The sequence below is a fragment of the Corylus avellana genome, chromosome 1 (assembly GCF_965113065.1).
Source record: "Corylus avellana chromosome 1, dhCorAvel1.hap1.2, whole genome shotgun sequence".
NCBI classification, from domain to species: domain Eukaryota; kingdom Viridiplantae; phylum Streptophyta; class Magnoliopsida; order Fagales; family Betulaceae; genus Corylus; species Corylus avellana.
Window position 1 is genome coordinate 41,301,371 of NC_142490.1, and position 25,386 is coordinate 41,326,756.

Consider the following 25,386-nt stretch of genomic DNA (forward strand, 5'->3'; position numbering starts at 1 on the left):
ATGCCAAAATGGTTTAAACATTATGGCAACAATAGTTTAATAGCATTCACAACAGTTGAAAATGTTGAGTAACATTTTTTCGGACAGTTTATTATTACAACAGTTTTCCTATAACTTTTTTTTTTTTTTAAACACTAGGTAGCACTTTAGCTTCATTATTATTATTTTTTTTTCAAAATATTTTTGTCTCATTTCTTTTCTTTCGAAACTGTGTTGAGATTATGTAAAAAATTATAAGGATTGATAGGAAATTTTCATTTTGTTAAAAAAAAAAAAACTGCTTCTAAGAAAGAAATCCTTGATGAAGTATAACTTTGTCCGTTTGTGCAAGACTCCAAAACCAAGTCGGACGCTAAAAAAAAATAAAATAAAACCAAGTTGGAAAAATAGGCAAGACTGCCGTGCCCCACACGGTAAAACTTGATTGATTCAAGTCACCGCACATTATTGTCCTTCTGATTTGCCTATAATTTCAATGTACGTCATTGTTCTCACTTCTTTTCTACCTATTGACTATATTCGTACTGGAGCTTGGCTTGGAATTTTGGATCGAATTCCAATTACAATTAATGGACTCGTTCAAATTGGAAAACTTGTCCCATGACATAACACAAGGCTCCAATGAATGGACCATACTTTGGGGTCACAAATTTGAAGTGTACTTGACGCTTTTTTTTTTTTTTTTTGGTTGAAAAATGTACTTCCACGTATTACCCTTTTGTTCTTCTACATTTACTTTCATTCGATAACATTTTTATACCAAATATTTATAAGGAGGTGGCCAGAGAGAATACAAAATGGTATGAGAGATGGAATCAAATCATAATCGAATGTATTCAAATTTAATTTGATTTAATTATAATCAATTATAATATCAAATCATATCCTACAATATACTACAAACACTAACTAATGCTTGATAGTCCATACGTAGTAAATGCAAAAGGAAGACCTTGATCAAAATGGTTGGCATCAATTCTATTAAATGTGAAGCCAAAGCCATTTCCAAGCTTCCAAGTGGTTGCAGACATTAATTTCATCTACTTTTTCCATATGCTTTAGAAAACCAAAACACACGATAAGGAAAAAATGAGCATGACCGATCGAGTTTGGGTCTCTTCACATTTTTGAGAAAATTGGAAAATCTTTGTCAACACGTTACAACAGTTCAATTGGTTTATTGTTTGTTGTATTAATGGTTGGAAACAAGTGAGTCGTTGATGTTAAATTGCGTAGGGTACGTACAGCCAATTCTATACCGTCCAACTCAATCCCTTTTTCATGAGCATAGGATAAATAATGCATGGCTTGGATTCTGTCATATTAAATCTTATTTTCTAATTGAATTATTACTCCTACCCATTTGAAATTACTAAATTTCCATCCATCCGAATTATTTTAATTTAAACATTATGCTAATATAGTAGAACTCATGTAGATGCAGCCATTTAATTGATTAGCTATAATATAATACTTAATTTAATTTGTCATACTTTATAAATCTAAGAGACAGATTGTTCAAATTAGAACTCCATGTATTAAATTAATAGTAATTTAGGAATCTAACTTCACTTATTACTCTCTGAGATTCAGATATATTTGTAACTTTAAATTTTAAAAGGTGTCAATGTTAGGTTTTCACGTTTTAGAAGTTTACAATGTCACTTATGTACGTGCTAAAGGTTTACCGTAAAATGTTCTTAGTACTCATGTAAAACTAGTAAAAAGTCAAATAATAAAAGCTGCTTTTGTTGGTCATAGTCAAAAGGCCCCAATTGATGAGTAAAACTAATAAAAATACAAATAATAAAAGCTGCTTTTGTTGGTCATAGTCAAAAGGCCCCAATTGCATCATATATCTATATATCTCATTGATGAAACAAACAAACATGAAATATTGGAAGAGATTAGAGAGGGTGATTAACTGCCCAAATATGCCTTCTTTCAAATTTCTTATGTTCCTTTCGTCTCTCTTGGTGATTTCGTTGCTTAGCCTTAGCAGTGGCAATGAAGCAGCACCCACTTACAACACTCACGTTTGCTCAGGGACAGACTTCACCGCCAACAGCACCTACCAATCCAATCTCGACCTCGTCCTCTCTTCTCTTTCCACTAACGCCACCCTCGTCACTGGGTTCTCCAACGCCTCCGCCGGAGTGGTCTCCGGCATCTTTTTGTGCCGTGGCGACGTCAACGCCACCGTCTGTCAAGACTGCGTTGCCAGCGGAGCCAAAGAGATATTACAACGCTGCATCTTACAGATAGGGGCTATAATATGGTACGAAGAGTGCATGGTAGGTTACTACAACGAATCGATCTTCGCCACCCTTAACGAATGGCCCGGCATATACAAGGGGGGCTCGCTGACTATGCCAGAGGCAGAGAGAGTCCGGTTCAACGAGTTGTTGGGCAGGACAATGGATTCGTTGGCGACCCTTGCGTCCAATTCTTCGACGGGAAAGAAGTTTGCGACGGAGGAAGAGGAATTCAACAGTTCACTGTTGCGGTCACTGACGCTGTACAGCCTCGTGCAGTGCACGCCAGACCTGACTGTTTCCGATTGCAATAAATGTCTCCGAGGCGCCATAATGCAACTTCCTGCGTGCTGTGATGGAAAACAAGGCGGATGGATTCTGCAACCAAGTTGTATTCTTAGATATGGATTGAACAAATTTTACAACCCCAAAGCTGCTTCGGAGCCTGCATTTCCTCCTCTTGTTCCAGGTATGAAATTAAAGAGATTGTGATCAACTCATCAATATTTAGCTGTCCAAATCATATACAACTTATACGTCCAAACAGAATTAATAGGTCTCATATGAGGAAAAAAAAAAAAAAAACCTGCTCTCTCGAAGAGTTGGGTCACCTACCTCCTTGTGAGGTCCTCCAGCACCGTCAGTGTGCTCTTCAAAGGAGGGATGGACTCCATCCTCTCCCTCCACCCTTCATTCCCTGTTTCCCGTCGCCAATATCCATCGCGGTCTTCTAAATTTCCTTCCTAAAACACAGAAATTACACTTATTTCTTAAATCTAATATTTTGAGGATACTTTGTAAGTGTATAAGATAGTAAGACCCCCAAAGTAAGTACTACGATTATTTTCATCGAGCTCTCTAAATTTATTCTTTATTTTAACTAAAAAAAAAAACCATGTTTTCCTATTTTAACTACTAACTTTTTCAAAATATCTACCACCGGCTCCTCTAACGGAAGATCCACTTTCATTTTTTCATTTTAATATTCTTTTTTAAGTATTATTTATTCTTATGAAGGGAAAGAATCTCAAACTTTTTAGGACGGAGAATTGTGGGTAGAGAATATCAAACTTTTAATTTTTTGTTTTCATGATTTAAGGATTACTTTTAATGGACTGTCTTATTAATATGTAGCATGTTAATGATTCATATTGTTGTATGCAGGAGGTGTTGTAGTAGGAGGAAGCAAAACGTCGCTGCTGAAAATTGTTGCCATTGTTATCCCAATTGCTTTCTCTGTGGTTCTTTTCTTCATTGCCTATTGCTTCCTTCGGAGGAGAGCAAGGAAGAAATGCAACACTTTATCCGAAGAAAATGGTGATGAAAAAAAAAAAAAAAAATTTATTTGATCACGAAATCTAATTAATTCTATTTAAGTCTTTGTGGTGTCAAAATTTTGTTCATTTTTAAGAATTATTGTATTTACTGTTTGAATATGTAGCTGGAGTTGAAATTACAACCATAGAATCCTTGCAATTTGATTTGGATACGATTGATGCTGCCACGGACAAGTTCTCAGATGATAACAAGATTGGTGAAGGAGGATTTGGCATGGTTTATAAGGTAGGAGTTATTTAGTATGCTAAGTTTAGAGAGATTCATATGCACCCTAGAGACTGTTTTAACCTTTGGTTCAAGTATATTTTAGGAGTGTTTAATCACATCTTATCTCAAAAGTTTAATCATTTAATTTATATTTAAATACTCTCACTTACGTAGTGGCTTAACTTTCTTATTAATAAGGAGGCCTAATACGTGAAATACTTAATTGAAATACAATGTGAATTATAGAGACATAGTTCAAACTCATAATTTCTGCTCTTATAACTAGTCATGTGACTCATGCATGTTAACTACTTATCCCAAAAGTTGAAATTAATAGGAATAGATGAATTTAATTATTAAATTTATAATTGAACACAGGGTACCTTTTCTGATGGACAACAAATAGCTGTGAAGAGGCTATCCAAAAAATACGGACAGGGTGCAGTAGAATTCAAGAATGAGGTTGTATTGATAGCCAAACTTAATCACAGAAATCTAGTGAGGCTGCTAGGATTTTGCGAGGAAGGAGATGAGAAGTTACTTATCTATGAATATGTGCCCAACAAAAGCCTTGATTACTTTCTATTTGGTTTGGCCAATCTAAACTTCATTACATCCACTTCTTTTCTATTTTTTTTACCTTTCCTTTATTGTCTAAATTATGAATGCATATATAATTTGCCGTTGAAGAATACATGATATATATTAATAACTTGCAAATCATTGCTAAGGAGCATGAAGTTCTAAGAAATAATAGACTAAACTATTTTTAGAAATTGAATCAAATTATATTTCCTTAATCATTTGAATTTTGTTCCTTTAATTCTAACTTGAGTAATTTTGACAAAATAATAGATCCTGCAAACCAAAGACAATTAGATTGGTCAGGACGTTACAAGATTATTGGAGGAATAGCTCAAGGAATTCTTTATCTTCATGAAGATTCTCGGATTAGAATTATCCATCGTGATCTGAAAGTTAGCAATATTTTGTTAGATGACAATATGAATGCAAAGATTTCAGATTTTGGCTTGGCAAGGATATTTGTAGTGGATCAAACACAAGGAAATACAAGTCAAATTGTTGGAACATTGTAAGTTTTTATCTTTAATTTATCTTTTTGCATAATCTAGATCAATAACACCAATAGTCTTTTTTATGTGAGAATTATCGAAAAGAAAAATATATGTTGTGGTAGTCCACCAAAAACACATTAATAGTCTCCAAGGGGTAGGTCAATCAGCTGGGGACCACGCCTTATGAAGTGGAGGTCACTAGTTCGAATCCTCCCTCCCCCCTCTTGTGTGGACATGTCCAGAAAAAAAAAAAAAAAACACATTATTAATATACATGTTTAAGCACCACGCCTTCCCAAAAGTTTAGGCTAATAAGTTTGGTTCCACTTATGTATATTAACTATTACTGTCTTTATTTTTGCTCAATGTGGGACTCAACACTCTAACGTACATACACTCACAATAAATTATCCTAGCTAGCTAGGAGATCAATTACCTTGATATGCACTAAGTTCTACTAATACGATACTATGAACAACCTTAGATAATTTTCTTCTCATCTTTGTAGTTATGTTGTTGTTCTGATGGGATATTGGTTTGTAGTGGTTATATGCCTCCAGAATATGTTATACATGGCCGATATTCGGTAAAGTCTGATGTTTTTAGCTTTGGAGTCTTACTACTAGAGATTATAAGTGGGAAGAAGAATAGCTGTTTCTATAAATCAGAACTTGACGAGGACCTGCTGAGTTATGTGAGTATGGATCGGATAATCCAATTTTGTACTGCTTTTATGAGAAAAAATAAAAAATGAAGACATAATAATGGGAAATAAATATTTTGAATGAATGCAGGCTTGGAAACAATGGAGGAGTGGGACACCCATGGAGTTGTTGGATCCCACAGTGAGACATTCTTGCTCAAGAAATGAGGTTACTAGGTGCATCCAAATGGGCTTATTGTGTGTTCAGGAAGATCCGGCTAACCGACCTACAATGGCGTCAATAGTTCTCATGCTTAATAGTTACTCTGTTACGCTACCATCACCTACGTAGCCACCATTTTTAGATCGAAGTAGAGAAAAGCTGAACAAAGCAGTGGAGCTGGAGTCTTTTTATGAGGCATCAGTTACTGAAGTTGACCCTCGATAGTTTGCTCATCTTCTCCGAAATCAGCATATAATAACCAACAGTAATGTGTTTGTAATTGCCTCATTGACGACTTTGACATTTATTCTATTATTATTATTATATTTATTATTATTATTATTATACAACTGAAGTTTAAATTACAAACCTATGATGGTGAGTTTCTTACAAATATTTAAGTACATTTGAAATATGAGATGATGTTATCCATTGTTATCTAGGACTTAAGTCTGTTTGAGTGTGCGTTTAAGAGGCTTAAAATTTCAAAGTACGTTTAACTCCTAAAATGTTCGTTTGAAGAAAAAGAACATATTTGGTAAAAAAAAATTGAATGCACTTAATTTTAAGGGTTTAAAATGCCTAAAAATTGTCAAAACGCATTTTTGTCAAAAACTTAAAAATAAAGCTTTTACCAAAAAATATTTTTTAACTTCAAAACTCTATTTTTCAAACACAATTCCAAACATGCTCTTGGTCTGCTGTCTTATCTATGTAGTTCATGCCGAGAGAGTTACTCCAAATTAATTTGTATACTACTTTCTTTTGAATAAGACAAACACAAGTTTTTTCAAGAACTCATTTCAATATGATCTGTTAGCACTACAAGAATTTAGGTCTTTAGGGGCGACTTTGAGTCGACCCTAAAAGTCCTAAAATGGATGCTGTTGACAACAGCATCGACTTTTGGCCCCTAAAGGTGTCGACGCTAATAGTCCAACCCTAATGATTAAATGTGTGATTATCAGCGTCCACTTAAAGTCGACCCTAATGATAACTTTTAGCGTCCACTTTATCAACCATAAAAGTCACAATTTTTTACCCTAAAGGTGATGTAAACGGAAACCATAGCCGACGCTAATGGTTAAGCATTAGCGTCGACTTAAAGTGGACGCTAATAGTTAACCATTAGCGTCCACAAAGTGGACCCTAATGGTCCTAAAAAAAAAAAAAAAAAAAAAATTCACTATCAGCGTCCAAATCAAAGTGGACGCTGATAGTTAACCATTAGGGTCATAAAATTTTTTTTTAAAAAAATTAACTATTAGCATCCACTTAAAGTCGACCCTAATAATAACTTTTAGCATCCACTTGATCGACCCTAAAAGTCACAATTTTTTGACCCTAAAGGTGATATAAACGGAAACCATAGTCGACGCTAATGGTTAACCATTAGCGTCGACTTAGCATCCACAAAGTGGACACTAATGGTCCTAAAAAAATTTTTAAAAAAATTATCTGCGATCGATCGCACATGATTGTGCGATCGATCGCAGTACCAGAAGGTGTTTTACGATTTTGCGATCGATTGCACAATTGTGTGCGATCGATCGTAGTACCAGAAGGTGTTTGAGATTTTGCGATCGATCGCACACGATTGTGCATCGTGTGCGATCGATCGTAGTACCAGTGCGCTTTCAATATTGTGCGATCAATCGCACAATAAGTGAGATCGATCGCAGACCCAAGGAACCAAATTACTTACATATGCAAACCAGTTTTATTTCTGAATTTAAGATCAAATTTCATACAAATTTATTAACTTTAGTTATCAAGAATCTCACCAGAACTAACTACTGAAACTAGAAGAAATTATTAACTGAATCACAAACCCGCTCCAAACTATCTAATAACTGGGATGCAAAAGAAACTATTTTCTGCCAAGAGGTTTAGTAGATTCAATCCTCCAGCTTGCAATTAATAGAAGTAAATGAGCACTATGACCCTTATTCAAATCTATAAGAATGCATTCAAGACAAAGCAGTGACAAGTATTAAGAAAAAAACAAAAGAAATATTAAACCTAGTCATACCTTGATCATTAGTTCATGCAAATCATTTACATTAAAAGAAAGCGCAATAGATTATACAAGAAAGGTGAAAATAGTGCTTAATTTAAAAAATTAGCTTGCATGAAAAGAAGAATATTCACTGCTTATGCAAGGAAAGGAAAAGGTAGAGTCACATATATACAGAACTGTTGGTATAATTGCCCATAATACTCCTAAATTACAAAAAGCTCGTTTTTTACGGATTCTAGTTATAAATCAATCTAACAGTAATGGACGCTACCAACCCAGTTTGTAATGTAGAGAGCCTCCACCATCTCAATGGATCCGTTATGTACTACATCGGCCACCTGGATATATATGCACATAAGTCAATAATATAGAAAAGAGACCAAAAACAAAACTGGAGCACGTTCTAAATTGTCTCATTAGAACATAAAATTTTATTGTAAACAGTATTATAGGGAGAAAGCATGAAAAATGTTTGCATATGTATGCATAACCAAATTAGATATCAAGTTACACCACAAAAATTAGAAGCTGCTTATATAATGAAAGACAACCATTTATGGCTAATTAAGTAAATCGCAAAAGAGTAAATAAAACACAACATCAAATAAAGGCATACCTTCTTCCAGTCTTTTCCATATTTCCGATAGGCTTCATAAAAATGCTCAAGCTCCTCCTTGCTCCATTGAGGTCCTAACTTATCAGAATATTTCCTTTTCTGTGCATAAAATACAGCAGCCAAAATATTAAAAAAAAAAAATCCACACTTTGAAGCTTTAAAGTCAACTCAACTAAGCCTTAATCTCTGTATACTGGGTTGGTTTGTGGACCTCAATAACAAATTATGTTTGCCCACATAAATACATTCCCATGCAAACAAGAGGCTCAATTGATGATCCTATATATTTTGTTGTTCTATCCTATCTGAAATTATCCTTTCTATTGCCACAAAGATTGACTGTGTCCAATACAAGAGGCCATCATTTTGAAGATCCTATCAGATACTTCAAAACTTCATAAAAGGCCCACACTACATTCTACCCTCCATAGAAATTGACCAACAAAGGTTTATGAAACTTGGTTAACAAGTGTAACCAAACCAAGACATAGAGAGTCAAAGCACAACAAAGAAGAATAATGGTTGAATAAATAATGAGTCAGATAGGTATTAATTAAGTTATAAGAAAAGTAGAGGAAAAAAAAAACTTGTTTAGGATCCAAGAGAACATGTTTATTGATTTGGAATGTGCATCAATTCCTAGTCCTAGGTTGAATGTCAAAGCATATTTGATCACCTAATCCATATTGAAAAAGGATCTCTCTGCCCAAATTGTTTCTTTATGCTGAAAAATAAAGAAAGAAAAATGATTGTTTTGGATAACCAAAGCTAACATACCAGCTCAAATTGGCTTGAAATGCAATACTCAAACTCCTCCACAATCTTACTTAGCACTGATTCAACCAGATTTCCCTCCTTGAAATTTAACAAATTTATTTTGAATTACTATACAAATTTCTATCCGTAAACCATATATGTTCTATCCTCAGCATCTGATGTATGTGAAAAATGGGCTAAAAGTAACAGAAATTTCTATTTTAATGAAAAACAGAGATACTAAAGTCCCTAATTCTTTGAGAATCCTGATCCCTGAATACATACTTGTTCTAGATTAGACGCCTCAAACGTAGGAATTCCCATTTCCTGCATAGCCACCAGGAAATTCCTCACATTCTCAAAGTACTGAAATGCGGACAATGCAGCCCCATCAAGAAGCAGAGCAGAATCACATGGACTTTCCACCACCTGAAAAGAAATCAAACTACTGCTTAAACATCCCAAATTGAAAAAACAAAAAAGACACAGAATTGAAATGAAGATAAGGATGAGGAAAAGGCTAACCATGGGCACAGCTCCAAAGTAAACCTTGTTGAGCACATTGCAGAGAATGATCCCACTTTTCAATCCCAGCCTGAACTCCTGCTCCGACGGCTCCACCGGCAAATCCTTCGCCCCCACTACTCCCACCATCTTCCACAGCCACCCCGCCGCTTCGTTCCTTCTCTACGCTATCAATCACCAAAACAAAACAAACCCATCAACAACTCTCTCCCATTCATTCACCACAACTAACACATCTTATACCTCTTAATTTATCTTATAATTATGAAAATGATATAATATAAAGGCCAAACATATCATGAATAATGGCTTAAAACTACAAAACGACACCTATCATTGGAAACACAAGCCGAAAACCACAAATATTGGCAAAGTTTAAAAGTTTAACACCTTTTAGAGAAGACTACTATGCATTAACACTACTTCACCACATCAAACAACAATCTTCAAACTAATCTAAATGCTCACAAGAAATGTAACTCAAAATGACTAACCTCATCAAAATCATCAAAAATATGTGAGAACTGCCGCATGAACCAAACCTGTCACGCCCCCGATAAGGTGAATAGGGGAAACGCGAACTTAAAAGAAAATCACAACAAATAAGGAATAATAATCAGAGATCATTGCATTAATACTAAGTAGCAAGTAAAGATAGGCAGTCAAAAGTTATGTAGAATTAGTATTTTACTATGAACATTACAAAATATCGTTTACATGAGCTGGGAATCCTAAAACAAACATTTCAAGCCATGCCAGGAGGTATAATCAAAAGTGACTACTAGAGGGGTTATAGCCTCCCCATGTGTCAAGTGTTCTCCTATATATATACATAACAAAAGTCGTGCAGTCTACAAAAAAAACAAAAGTCTGCACAACAATGGCTTGATCTTCAACCCATTGGACTCTCCAGCTCTAACACCCCTACGGCTCCGCAAAGCAGTAGGTCCAAGTATCCCAGGCATAGGGCCATACAATAGGGTCCTCAATAGCAAGGACGCCTACGGGAATACCCATCCTCAGAATTATAATGTACAGCGGCATCTGAAAATTTAAAGGGAAAAAGGGGTGAGTTCGACAACTCAGTAAGTAGCCACAACACCAAAATGCTACAAAACATGCAATGCAGATGTTATGCACAATAAATAAATTAAATGACAATTCATACAAGAATATTAGGTGACTTATGAGATGTACAAGCACTTCCTTTTTCTTTCTTTCAAAACTGCTGTTTTACCCTTTTGACCCGACGCCACAATTTTTACCGTGAGTAGCGCACGTTGGCTTGTCTCGAAGGACCTATATGCTCAGCCTGTCGTCACAGGGGAGAGCTACCAGGTTGGGAACTTCCCTAGGTGAAGGCCACCTGGCCGGTAGCACACACCTTTTCATAACCATCCCGTGGTGTGCTTGCCATGCTACCCTATGCGGTACCGATCGTCACTATAATCGTGTCTCGGGTTAAACATTTAAAACCATGAATGCTCATATAACATTTCATACGATCTATAAGCTCATCTGTAACTGTATGCTATGCCATGAATTTCGAGAGCTATTTTCATTCATAATTGCAGTCATGCATAAATCATGAAATATGATTGAGTAAAGCTTGGCATTAAAAAAAATGAAAGAAAGTGCAATTGAAATTCATGTAAGTGAATCCTTTATAAAATCCCCAACATTTTATTTCAAGGATTTATAATAAAATTTGTTGGGGTTTTTGATGTTGTGTCCCCTTACTTGGAATTGACGCCGGGTTGGGTCGAGTCGCCCCTTTACCTAAATAAATTGTAAAGGTAAGCTTAGAGGAGTATATTAAAGTTAAGTCAAAATTCTAAATGAAATATATATATATATATATATATATATATATATATATATATATATATATATAAAAGTGTGTGTGGGTGCACAGGTATGTATCCATTTAATTCTAATGATATCCAATCTCCCTCCCACGTGTATATATAATTACAAAAAGCTACATATATAAATTCATTTATAATATATAATGAATCATGGCTTGATATATAAAACAAAACTTTTAATTTGCATGTGATAAAATAATAAAAAAAAATGCAGATGACAATTCATAAAGCCTACGTCACCCTCATGAATTTTATTTATTATTATTATATAACTGAATATTGACTTGACTTGGATCCTTTTATTTGCAAAATATTCCCAAAAAAAAAATAGATCTAACGGTGAAGTCAAAAAGTACAAAACTAAATCAAAATTTGCGATAACCCACTAAAGAAACACTCAACAGAAACACAACTACATCAAACAGAGAACTTCTAAATAACCAAGATCCAATTAATACTAGAACCCCAAAATCACAATTCCAGCTCATAAGGATTTCACCAAGAAGACAATAAATAAATAACAGACTATATTACGGGTAAGAAAAACGATTTCTACCTTGAAAAGCTGATTAGTTAATACAGTGCTAAAGCTGTCATGGAAGAAGAAAGAAAACAGAAACAAGACAGAGTGACAGTGAGAATTCTGACCGAGAGAAAAGCATGTAGAAGAAAGGAAAGGAAAAGAAAAGAAAAGAAAGGAAAAGAAAAAAAATAAAAATAAAAACACTTCTGGTATAAATTTATATATATATATATATATATATATATATATATATATATATATATATATATAGAAGAGAAAAGAGGGACATTACCAACTAGAAGAAAAAAACTTGAAGGAACTAACTTTCTGTGCTAAGTTTCAGAGTGCGAGGAAGACGAAGAAGCTCTGTTTTCTTTTATAGGTAACTAAGAGAAGATAAAAAAAAAGCAACGTGTAATGTGGTGAGTACAAGTGGCTTGTCTAGGTGTCAATAGTTTAAACAATAGCTTACGCATGCAACCCAAATGTCCAGGAAAGAGAGGAGAGCATCTGCTGTTTTGCCTCTTTCTAGGGGCTATGGTGGTTTTGGAATATATATATATATATATATATATATATAAAATTTTAATCCTATTGGAAGAATTCTCACGTTAAATTGGGGAAAAAAATATATATATAATAATTATCTCCTCCTATAATCTAGGAGATTTACCAAATATCTAATAAAAAAAAATCTCACCTAAAATCTTAATGGATATTTCTCTAAAAATGCACAACAATAAATAATCTCATGGATTTACATGTAGTTATTTAATAGATGTTACTTATAAAAGCATTAATATAAATAAAGATGTAATTTAATTCTATTTTAAATTATAAAATCTACAGGATGTCACAAAACCTGCCAAGGGAGAAAACTATTAAATATATGATTTACAATCCATGGCCAGCAAAATTCCAGAACCCAAAATAAAGTACTTATCTGCATCCTCTTCCTTGCCAATTCATCCTCATAAGCAATTTGAGTAATCTACCACAATGAACCAATATATAATATCAAAAACAATGAGAATGAAACCCAACATGATAGAAAAAGAGATACTAAAAATGTGTTTCTTCATGAAACATATTAAAGTGAGAACCTGCTTGGGTGGTTTAACTTTCTTGTACTCTTGTCATCATGCATACACTCAAAAATAAAATTTAGAAAGATATTATTACTCCCTTGCATTGTTTACTCAAAGTTCTTTAACCTTGATAAACATGACAAGAGAGATTTACTAACTCAAAAGTTCTTGAACCAAAAATTTTGCGAATATCTTAACATAATATAAACCAAATAAAAAGTACCAACAAATATACATTACCAAACAGATCACGATCAACAAATACTCAAATACACAATAGCAAATAGAAAGTACCAACAACTATCCAAATACATAGTATCAAAAAATATATCTCAAATAGATGGTATCAAAAAGTACATCCTAAATAAATGGTTATTCCAAAGCTCCCTCAATTGTTGGCTTCACTTAATGCACCTCCAAGCAAGCTCCCTCCAGACCTAAGAAGAATAGAATTTCATATAATGATCAATAAGCTTTTTAATGATTACTTAGTATGTGTGTTTTTGTAAAATTAATGCATAGGTATAATTTCACTAACCCTCCAATACATGACATTAAGAACTTAACAGTGGCTTTCAATTTGTTCGTTTCCTCAATGTTGGCTTGCAAATTCTCCCTATACTGATGAAGTTCGATTCTAGTCTGTTGAAGCTCGCTTTGAGTATCTTCTTGTCTTTTCCTACACTCGTCATGGTTGTCGAAGTGGGTGAACGCTTGAGATGAAGTACTTAAAGGAGTAGGAATAAGACCGCATCCCATTCCTCTAACGTGACCAGATCGTCGGCCCCCTAGCACTTGTGTGACTATTTCTTGCATTCGGTCCTCCACACTTGTTCCCTCCACACTGCCTTCCTCTAAGGCCTGACTGGTTGTTAATTCTTGCATCTGAAGCTGCACAAGTCATAGTTGGCCTTAGTTTAATATATACTTCAGGTAAGTTTACTATTCATGTTCTTCACTACTCAACTTAATGATCGGAACGTAAACATTTACTTATATATAGACTTTTGCATTTGTCGTTTACAAACTCTTTATCCTTTTTTCTTGTATGGGTAACCTCATATAGTTCAACAGGATTGGGCTTCACTTTTGTTTCTTGTTCCTACACATAATACATATAATCAAAGTTTACACTAAATAATGTTACTTTAATTAAATTATAAAAAAAAGAGATACTTACCTTTTTGTAAATGACGTTGACAAATGAACAAGTCCCAGCTGTATGCTTTGTTTCCAATTTGCTTCTGTTTTTTATATTTCGTTCAGACTTTGCCTATGAAATTTGGAGAAAAAAAAAAAACACAATTATTCATAAATGTCTTCAAGTGCATGCAAATTATATCAATCTAAATTTTCTAATCAATATAATAATATATATTTACCTTCTATTTATAGTCATCAAATGAGTCACATATTAGGTTCCACTGTTCAGGACCATATCCTGCTGGCACGTTTTTCCTCCCAATAACCTTAGCCTTGGCAATCCCCTCATCATCTTCTTTATCAATGCCTTCAAAATATTTTTTGTAGTGGTCCCTATACAAGTTCGAATGAAGCCTAGCATATGCACGACCCAATTTATTTTCAACAGTTTTGACGTGCTCGTATCATCCCATATTCAGTGCGAAATTTGACTAATACATAATAGATAAGAAAACAATGGTAAAAAATGTGTCACATTATTTTTTTCATACGAAACATATTCTTAAATATTACATTGATATTCATACCTGAACATGAAATAATAACTTGCTCTTTTCCTTAGCTGGGACCTTTTTCCATTCACCGTGATGGAGTTCGCACATGTTACGAATAATCTCCTCAATCTTGCTTGCAAACCATGATGCATTATCGCCTACAGGTGCCCGGTGTCTATTTGTGATGTTTAGCACTAAGGGACCATTCTTAAGTACGTGCTCACTCAACTTCTTACACTTAGCCTTACCCCTTATACTTCTGACAGATGTGGTAGCTGTTACGCAAAACATGGTAACGTAGTAAGTTATATTTTCAAATGTTTATAACAAACCAAAATAATACAAAAATAACATTTCATGAACTTACAAGATGCAGTAGCGGCGCCTCCCTGTAAATCCAATCATGCCACTAAGTGAATAGGATTATTAGACTCGTGCGAAGGATGCCTATCCACTGACTCGATGAGGAGGGGGCGAGGGCGCTATTTGCATATCTGTATCACCAAACCCAGAATTGGGAGTCGGACTCTCATGCTCGTCAATAAGGCCCCGACCTTGACCTTGGCCTCGACCTCGTGCTGCTAGAACACGTTTGCGTCCTGTTGTTGTCATTGTTATAATCAATTTGCAAACAACTCAAAAACCAAAAAATTATATTAGTCAAATTATAACCATATAGTATGTTCAATATTTTTGACAAACATACAATAATCATGCTAGTAAAAAAAAAAAAAAAAACACCACAATATATATATATAGAGAGAGAGAGAGAGAGAGAGAGCATCAACTTCATTAAATATGCTAATACACTTTGTACTTACACCAAATGTGAGCTTATGTTCAACACATATCATCATCAGATTCATATTCAGAATCTGTATCACTGTTACTTGAAGATGATTGTTCGTGTTCAGAGTCTATAGCGTTGTCGCTACATAACTCCTCTTCCTCATCAAAGTTTGTATCATGGTCCTCATCTGGCAAGTTATCGTTGGCAAATATGCTTGCATCAAGTTGAATATATAGTTCATCAATTGCTATTGTCGCATCATCTCTACGTAATTGAGTGGAGGCTTCAACATTTGCTTCATCAACAAAGACCATATTACCCCCAACACATTCATCTTCCTGGTATACGTCATCACTGAGTCTTTGGTCATCTTCTGTATTATCTCCCTTTTGTACTGTTGGAATATTATAGATGTCTTTATTGATCCACTTCTGCACCACTTTCCAATTACCACCCAATTTGGGATCATCCAAGTAAAACACTTGTGAAGCTTGACATGCTAAGATGAACGGGTCGGATTCACACCATTTACGAGAAGTATTCACAATCGTGAAGCCTTGGTCCATTCGTACTCCTGTTGCACTCCCAGTGTCCCACCAATCGCACTCAAACAAGTACACGAGATTTTGGCCCGGGTAACGTAACTCTAGAATATTTTTTAACTCACCATAATACTCCGTTATTGAGGTTTCGTCCTCACCTGAAACAGAAACACCACTGTTTAAGATAGTACGAGTTTCTGCACATTCTTTCGTGTGGTACCTAACCCCATTCACGATGCAACCTTTATACGATCTAAAATGACGATCAGGCCCGCATGCAAGATCATATAATTGTTTTGAGCCATTGTCTGCAGTACGCTCACTATTGTATAAACGTTTATGGAACCAACGTTCAAAGTTAACATCATGTTTTTTATCAATGTTACGGCCGCCTTCTCTTTTGATCATATTATAATGTTCACTGCATGAAAAATAAACGTATTCGTAAATGATCATCAACGCTAAAATTATAACATGTCGTAACGGGTAAAACACAAAAACCATTACTAAACTTACTCCAAATATGAGGCCGTTTCATTACAGTTGGTAAGCACATACCATCGTGCCCTACCAAAATCATTAGCATCCAGTGTTACTAATTTAGCTGCTCTTAACGGCCGAACTCGTTGGGAGAACACATCCAAGCGCTAGCTCATTTCTACAATATCAACGTCAACATTTCTCAGTTCACGGTTCCATCTTGTCTCAATCCCCCGAAGATACCTGGAACAGAAGGTCAAGCTCTCCTCAGCTAAGCAACACTCGGCAATAGACCCCTCTGGATGCGCTTTGTTACGCGTCCACTTCTTATATCTTCCAAGTTCTCTTTCGAACGGACACATCCAACGGTTTTGTACAGGACCAGCAAGCTCGGCCTCCCGAGGTAAATGAAGTGTTAGATGGATCATAACATCAAAAAAAGCTGGCGGAAATATTTTTTCCATTTTGTATAAAATTATTATAATGTCGACTTTCATTTGTTTCAGGATATCAACTTTCAACGTCCGTGCATATAACTGCGTAAAAAAGGTACTCAACTCGGTCAATGTTGTTCGTATTTCCGACGTAGAGAAATTTCGAATTGCAACAGGAAGCAAGCGCTATAAGAAGACATGACAATCGTGGCTTTTCATACCCGAAATTTTACCAGGAAGCTTGTTCACACATCGACTAACGTTAGATGCATACCCATCAGGAAATTTAACACCTTTCAACCACTCACATAAACTCTTCTTCTCATCTCTTGTCAAGGTGTACTTTGCAAGTGGCATCCTATAAGTTTCACCATTTGGCTGCACAAGCAATTCTTTGCGTATACCCATCAACTGTAAATCTCTTCGTGCATTGACTGTGTCCTTGGTCTTCCCATCAATATTCATCAACGTACCTAAGATACTTTCACATATGTTATTCTCAATATGCATTACATCTAAACTGTGACGTACTTTCAAGCTTGACTAGTAAGGCAATTCAAAGAAGATACTTCTCTTCTTCCAATTGAACACAACATCTATGTACTTTCTCTTTCTCCCGCTTGTTTTTTGAAATTGTAAACCCTCAGCATCCCTTAACTGTTTCAACAATTGACTTGCAGACAATTCTTCAGGTTCCAATCTATGCTCCTCTGTACCATCAAACAAATCTCCTCTTTTGCGCCATGGATGCTCTTGAGGAAGCCACCGACGATGACACATGAAGCACAGTTACGCCTATACTTCAAATACCTGAATGATGTATCCTTATTATATACTGGACATGCAAGATTTCTATTTGTAGACCACCCAGATAATTTTTCATATGCGGGAAAATCATTTATAGTCCATAGTAATGTCGCATGCAATTGAAATGTCTCTTTCTTTGATGCATCGTACACGGGTATGCCTTCATTCTATAAATCTTTCAAGTCATCAACCAATGGCCGCAAATATACATCAATATTCTTTTCGGGATTTGAAGGCCCATGGATAGGGGCGTAAACGAGCCGAGCTTGGGCGAGCTTTGGCTGTCCAGGCTCGGCTCGTTTATTTTTGGGCCAGGCTCGAGCTCGAGTCCGAGTCGAGCCCGACTTTGCTGCTCGAGCTCGGTTCGACAGGATTAGAACCCTGTTCGAGCTCGAGCTCGAGCTCGTCTATTTTGCTCGGGCTCGAGCCTGGGCTCGAGCTCAAGCTCGACTTTTTTTTTTTTTTTTTTTTTTGATTTTGTAATTTAAATGTATTAGATTATTACAAAAATCATCCAATTGGTACAGATGTGAAGAAAAAGCTAATTGACTGCAGATTTTTGATAAGTAATTGACTGCAGAAACGTCACAATAAACCATTTTCAATTGGTACAGATCTGAAACTAAGACCATAGTTATTAGAATTGGATGACAATAAAGAAGGGAAACTGCAAATACAACTCAAAACTGCTGAATTAACACAGCTTCTGCAGCTGTAATACAACAAAACTTCATGAACTGTGCCAATTTTGAATATGGACATCTTTGTTCAAGTCCAAGCCCTTATCTTTGTTCAGCAATCACAACCTAAACCATCAGTAAACAACAAGGTCTTCATATTTCACGACAAGAGATGATATTACCAAGATTACAACTAAGAATACCAGAAAGTTGGCAAACAGAAAAGCCATTCATCTAGTCATCCAAAAAAGAAAAATCATTGTTCATCTAAAACTAGCCAGGGCCCAGGATGTCGTCCATTTTTGACAAATAATTATTCCTTTGGGAGGTACTTTCATTCTCCTTGGATTATCAAAAACATTCTTAAAATCATACCATTATCATGCTCCTTTTAATGATAAAAAATTAAACCTGAACTTCCATTGTGGTTTTTATTTTTTATTTAAAAAAAACCACTCGTGTAGCAAAACCCCAAACCACCCACCACCCAAGAAGAAACGGAGAAAAAATAACCCAAAAAGAAAAGAAAAACCCACAAATCTTATCACCTCCTCTGCCTCCGATCCGCGGCGTACTACGAGTCTGCGAGAGTGAAACGACCTCCGAGAGCGGCGTGGACAGCGGGGTTGGCAGCGGCAAGTTCCTGGAAACCGGGCACGAGCCGTTCAGCTTCAGCCAGGCGTCAAGGTGTGTGGTTGCTGCGGTGGTGGTGGTGGTTGTTGTTGGGGGCACTGGGGGAGTGGTAGGAGCGGGCCGAGCGGCAACAGAGATAGGAGGCGAGGAGACAGTGAGAGGAGAGTCGAGAGAATGGAGAGAATAGAGATCAGAGATGATAGATTTAGGTTAAATTTGGGTTCTCTAATTTGCAACCGTTGGATTTGGAAAAATAATTAAATTTTAAATATTAACGGTTGGATTCGTTTTACCAAAAGCTTATCCCATGTGGCTGTCCCTACTTAGATCTGGTGTGCTTGTTTAATATGATCCATTGATTATATATACGTTTTCAACATTTAATATTACTCGTCAGATTAGATCAAACAAGGCAAGCTTACAGTGTCTCTGTTACACCATATACATTCTTCTTAGTAAATGCTTGATAGTTGTCATCCATTAATATCATCCAACGGCTATTAGATCATCAAAACATTTTGGACGGCTACGATTACACTTATATACCATAGATCAAATTTAAATTCAATTAAATTATTAAATTCAATAAAAAATTCAAAATTCAAAATTTAGGAATTATGAATAAAAATTGTGTTATGTAGTATTATTTAGGATCAGTTTGTTATTTTAATTTTAATAATTACAATTTTAAAAATTGTGTTTTTTTCAATCTCGTTTTTTTTTTTTCTTCTTATTTTAGATTAAGTATTTTTTAAATCACAACGTAAAATGCTTTATGTCACACACTCACACACACTAATCACTATTATCATATTACATATAGTATTATTTAGTTAATATATTAAAATGTTAATGCTTAATATGGGTTAAGTGTATAATGTCAATATTAATATATATTGTATCTTATATATATAAACATTTATATACTTATATGGTTTTATGATTGTATCATTATCTGATTTATATGGGTAATGGGTCAATGTTAATTGTTATAACTTATATACTTATATTATATGTTCTCATTATCACAATTCATGATATATGATTTAAATTCAAATTGTTAAGTTTTTATTTACCATAAATTGTGATTATAAATTTATAATGTGTAAATTATAAGAAACACATTAGTTACTTAATTATTAATCATTTAATCTAATAGTAATACTCAAACTCTAAGTAATAAATTCATATGATCTAATGGTCGTACACTCATACTTAAATTTTATGATCATATTATCTCACAATTAATATTAATATTATCTTAGATCTAAGATCATGTGATACATCATATATGTTTTATAAGAATAAAGTATATAATTATAATGTATTGATTAAATAACACAATAACTTATGCAGATATACCATATGATTATATAATGATTAATGATTATGTGATATATACGATTTCAATTTCCAAAGTATAAACTATCTAATTATAATATTTGTATTAAATGACACAATAACTTGTGCGGTTGTACACTTGTACTATATAATTATATCATATGATAAAATGATTAATGATAATATATATATATATATATATCTTATATGTTTTTATATTAATATATACATATATTATATATATTATATATATACACACATATACATAAATAACTAAAAAAAAACAAAGGTATATAATATATTTGTTATTATTGAGTGAATGAGTAATATTGATTATATATTGTTATTTGTTACTTAATAAAAAATATACGAGCCGAGCTTAATAAACGAGGCGAGCCTTATATGAGCCGAGCTCACGAGCTGCTCACGAGTTAGCCGAGTCGAGCCGAGCTTGCTTCGTTTAATATTCGAGCTAGGATTTGTGTTCACGAAGTGCTTCACTTAATATTCGAGTCGAGCACGAGCCGAGCTTATGCGAGCCGAGCCCGAGCTTGCTCGCGAAACGCTTCGCTCACTTAACAGCCCTACCCATGGATAATAAGGGACAACATCAAATTTGGACTCTTCAAACACATCCACAGAGGGAGATTGTACACCGTTAACATTACTGCCCATATGCTATACGTTGTACTCATATTACCATATGGGTTGAAACCATCACTTGCTAAACCAAGCCGCACATTGCGGGAATCACTTGCAAATCACTCATGTCTTTTATCAAACTCTTTCCATACAATAGAATCGGCAGGGTGTCTGAGAGTATTGCCATCATCTTCTCGACTTTCTTTGTGCCACCGCATTTCCTTGGCCATTTCTTTTGTCATAAACAACCGTTGTAACCTTGATTTTATTGAGAAATACCGTAAGACCTTTTGAGGAATATTACTTTTTTTGCCTTTGCCATCAATCCATCTTGAATTGTTGCACTTTGGGCATACCACTTTGTCTGCATGTTCTTTCCAAAAACGCACACAGCCATTTTTGCATGCGTGTATCTTATCGTAATCGAATCTCACGTGTCGCCTAAACTGTATTACTTCTATATACGAGAGTAGCAATGTCTCTCCATCTGGGAGGGCCGCCTTTATCAAGTCAATCATCATATCAAACGCCTTGTTACTCATTTTGCAGAACGCCTTTATATGAAGCATCTTCAGTATAAAAGCAATTTGTGTAAATTTCTTGCAGCCTAGATAAAGTTCTCGTAAACCATCTTCCCAAAATCGGTAAAAGGAGCTTGTTTGTTCGTGATCATTAGTTGTGGGGCCCAGTGAAGTAGAGGATTCTCTGATGTTAGCATCAACAAATATCCTCATGCATACATTGTCTAACAAATCTTCAACTGCATCAACCTCCTCCATCATTTCAGTTGTATATGTGTGCATGTTTGTAAAAGTGTTTACCCTAAAATAATCTTCTTCCCCGTGAAATATCCATCGAGTGTATGTCGGAGTAAATCCATTCATATACAAGTGACCCTTCACCTCGCTAATATGAGAATAATATCGATTTGCACAATCACGGCATGGAGACTTTGTCATATCACGTGAATCAACTGATTTAACTGTCATTCCCATGAATTGTTCCACACCTATTTGAAATCGCTCTGAACATCGAGTACTTTCCCGCATCCAACTCCTATCCATATTGATGTTCCTATTAGAGGTTATTCATTATGTACATGTACGCACACAAAGAAATTAGAAGATCAGATTCTTAAGAATTAATAGAATTAAATGAGAGCTCTATTCTCAAATATTGATGCTAGCTCAATGCCATGTTACCTAACAAAATATTCTAGAAGTGGGTTAGTAGTTTAGAACAAATTTTTATTTGTAATTTATTTACTTGTTTAGCTCAATGACAGTTTTACATTTTTTACCATTGTTGTTAGCTTTGATATTTATTATAGAATGTTGTCTTGCTTTAAGTTTACTGTGATGCTTTCTTATTGCACTTAAATGGAAAAGACAATACAATCATGTACTAATCCTAATATAAGAATAAGACTTCATACTAATAAACAAGTAATAATAAGAGAAGAAGCAAGGTTTAATAGGTTACAAGAGAAGAAGAGAGGTTTTAATGCAACCACAAGAGAAGAAGGGAGAGATGCAGTGGGAATACAAGTTTTCAGACGATCACGTGTGCGATCGATCGCACCACCAGAAAGGTTTTTACTTGTAGTGAGTGCGATCGATCGCACAATCAGGGGATTCAGCACGTAGTGTGATCGATCGCACCACCATAAAGGTTTTTACTTTCTGGTGGTGCGATCGATCGCACAGTCAGGGGATTCAGCCCGTAGTGCGATCGATCGCACAATCAGGGGATTCAGCACGTAGTGCGATCGATCACACTACTAGAAAGGTTTATACTTGTAGTGAGTGTGATCGATCACACTACGGCCTGAGAGAACCACAACTATTTTTCTAGGACTCTTAAAACATACTTAACTATAGCCCTGGAATAAGTTTTTTCACAGATCATTGACCAAAGCCAACTAGAAGTAGCCAAAACAGATCAAAGTTGAAAGCCAACTAGAAGTAGCAAAGACACTAAAAAAGAATTCAGAATATAACCAACTTAAACTTCAAAGTTCAAAAGAGTAGAGTTATGAAATCTACAAAATCTTAAGATACACACAAGCTTAAAAGCTATCCCAACCAATAACCTATTTTTATTCTCTTTTTCAGTTTTGATGATTTGGTAGAGAATAAAACCATAGCCACAAAGACTAAGGCCTCAACATGACTATAGCAAATCTTACTAGCTTCCCCTTTTGTTTTTCTATTACTATAACCAGCTCATTCATTTTGTAGAGCTATAACTATATGTTCTCTTACATTTGGGGCAACAACAAAACTGTTCAAGATGTTCTTGGTATGTAAATATTTTAAAGCAAAAAATCAAATTAAGTTATTAGGGTTTTCGTGCGATTTTAATTTTGACAATTAAATCTTTAATTTTTTTATCTACTTTTAAATGTCTCTCTGTCAATATGTCATCCAATTAATTAACCATATGTTACATCAAACTAATCAAATAATACAACATGGCTCTAGTTTGACACTTTATACAACATGGCTCTAGAATGTTAATTTACAGGTAATGTCATAAATTTTATTTTTCATATAATCTCCCCAATTTGCAGTACTATTAATTACTCTTGCCATGAATAGTTAGGGGTGGTAAGTTCTTGTGTTTCGAGTTCGGGTTGTGTCAAGGTATGCGTATAAGACTATATGGATCAACCCTAATTTTACACATTTAATTAAACGAGTCAGACTCTTTAATTCTAACTCGCTAAATCCATGTTGAGTTTGTGTTGGGTTTGCAGGTCGTGTCATAAGTTATTATCCCTGCCTAGATTGCACCAAAAGCTAATTTCATTGCTATAAGAAGTAAGATACTTCACTCGATCATATGCTTTTTATTTTACAACAGTTGTGATCATGACATGGTTATTGCAACCTGCTTGTATAGACCTGCCAAATTTGATGCGTTGATGGGGCATATAATAGTATTTAATTATCTTTAATTAGTGGTTTGAAAGAGAGGCAGGATTGGTGTCAAGCTAGTTTAATATTGCAATCCCAAGAAATCTGTTTGAGATACAATGCCTTTGATTTAAAGGTACTATTTTCTTAAGAGCCTTGATAATAGAGAAAGCTAAAACTTATCCCCAGCTAGTAGTATAAACCTCCCCTTAATACACTCTGTCTTTAATGATATCTCTCCCCGCTTCAATTGCTAACATTCTCCTCAAGGCCCACGTCATGCAATGCCTTAGCGTGTTACTAAAAAATAAGTCATATTTGCGTTGTTATTGTAAAAACACTACTCAAGTTATATTTAGAGCTTATTTATAAACTTAGTTTCATCTGGTAAGATTTGAGCTGCCTAACCAAGGTTTAAAAGGAAACTATTTCGATCCTATTTTTCTTCTTCTTCTTTTCTTGGTGTAGTGACAAAATTCTGAAACTAAGCAAACTATAGACATTACAGGGAAGAAAGTACAGCAGAGATATTTACCATATCAATGACTAGAGACTTGTACGGACACAATCCGAGTTGAGATCACTATATTGAATAAATAAGGAAATTTACCCAACTCCTCAATGGAAAAATTAAAAGAAAAGGAATTCACCTGAAATCAGATTAAAGGGCTATACTCTACAGGTTAGTAAATATGCCATCAAGAAATCAATTGGATTTTCTCCAGAGACAGTATTGACAACAAAATGAAGAGCAAAATTGAATAAATTTACACATAACACAAGCTTGAAATGATCAAATATTAGTCTCCTACTACGTTTGAAAATATCCCAATACTCAAAATCACAAGAAACAGTATAGAAACCACAAAAATCAACCATTTTAGATGCAAAAATGCAACCCATGAACAGTAGATGCAAAATAGAAAGAGAAGAAGAGAAGAGAAACTCATTTAAGGTTTTCAAGGGTTAGGAGAAACTCATACCGGAGAGAAAGCTACAGGAGAGCGTTAAGTGCGCCGGAGTGAGAGCTGGCAGAAAAAGATGCGCTAGAAAGAGAGCTGCCGGAGAGAGAACCTTGCACCAGAGTACTGAGTGAGAGAGAGAGCGATATTAGCAGCTGCAGCTTCTTCTTTTCTTGGTCGTGGGATTTGGGAAACAAATTTCGTCCGAAATTTTGAGCACCCGCCAGTTTTTAGTAGATGGCGGCAATTTATTTTGTGCAGCTCAATTAGTGGCTATTTGGGGTATTTTTCTTTCAAAAAAAAAAAAAAAAAAAAAAGATAA

At 34.9% G+C, this 25,386-nt stretch overlaps 1 protein-coding gene and 1 pseudogene across 5 annotated transcripts; one reads left to right on the forward strand and one right to left on the reverse strand.

Annotated features, from left to right (window-relative positions):
• The first annotated feature begins 1,909 nt into the window (after window positions 1–1,909).
• Window positions 1,910–4,454, forward strand: LOC132178177 (cysteine-rich receptor-like protein kinase 25; annotated as a pseudogene). Its single transcript, XR_015912112.1, has 4 exons — window positions 1,910–2,724; window positions 3,420–3,572; window positions 3,697–3,818; window positions 4,179–4,454. The product of XR_015912112.1 is annotated as a cysteine-rich receptor-like protein kinase 25 (transcript).
• A 3,475-nt stretch (window positions 4,455–7,929) lies between these two features.
• LOC132169817 (kinesin-like protein KIN-14I) lies at window positions 7,930–12,382 on the reverse strand. Of its 4 annotated transcripts, XM_088516544.1 has the most exons (8): window positions 12,343–12,382; window positions 12,084–12,117; window positions 11,400–11,438; window positions 10,154–10,703; window positions 9,660–9,826; window positions 9,420–9,563; window positions 8,379–8,477; window positions 7,930–8,100 (listed from the first exon to the last, which is right to left on the reverse strand). In XM_088516544.1, exons 5-8 carry the CDS (start codon window positions 9,786–9,788, stop codon window positions 8,014–8,016), a joined length of 459 nt encoding a protein of 152 aa, XP_088372670.1. In that variant the 5' UTR covers window positions 9,789–9,826; window positions 10,154–10,703; window positions 11,400–11,438; window positions 12,084–12,117; window positions 12,343–12,382; the 3' UTR covers window positions 7,930–8,013. The 4 variants fall into 4 exon arrangements, with proteins under 4 accessions (XP_088372670.1, XP_088372674.1, XP_088372679.1 ...); XM_088516548.1 differs by lacking the exon at window positions 12,084–12,117 and having other exon boundaries at window positions 12,343–12,380; XM_088516553.1 differs by lacking the exon at window positions 11,400–11,438 and having other exon boundaries at window positions 10,154–10,240; window positions 12,343–12,380.
• Window positions 12,383–25,386: the final 13,004 nt, after the last annotated feature.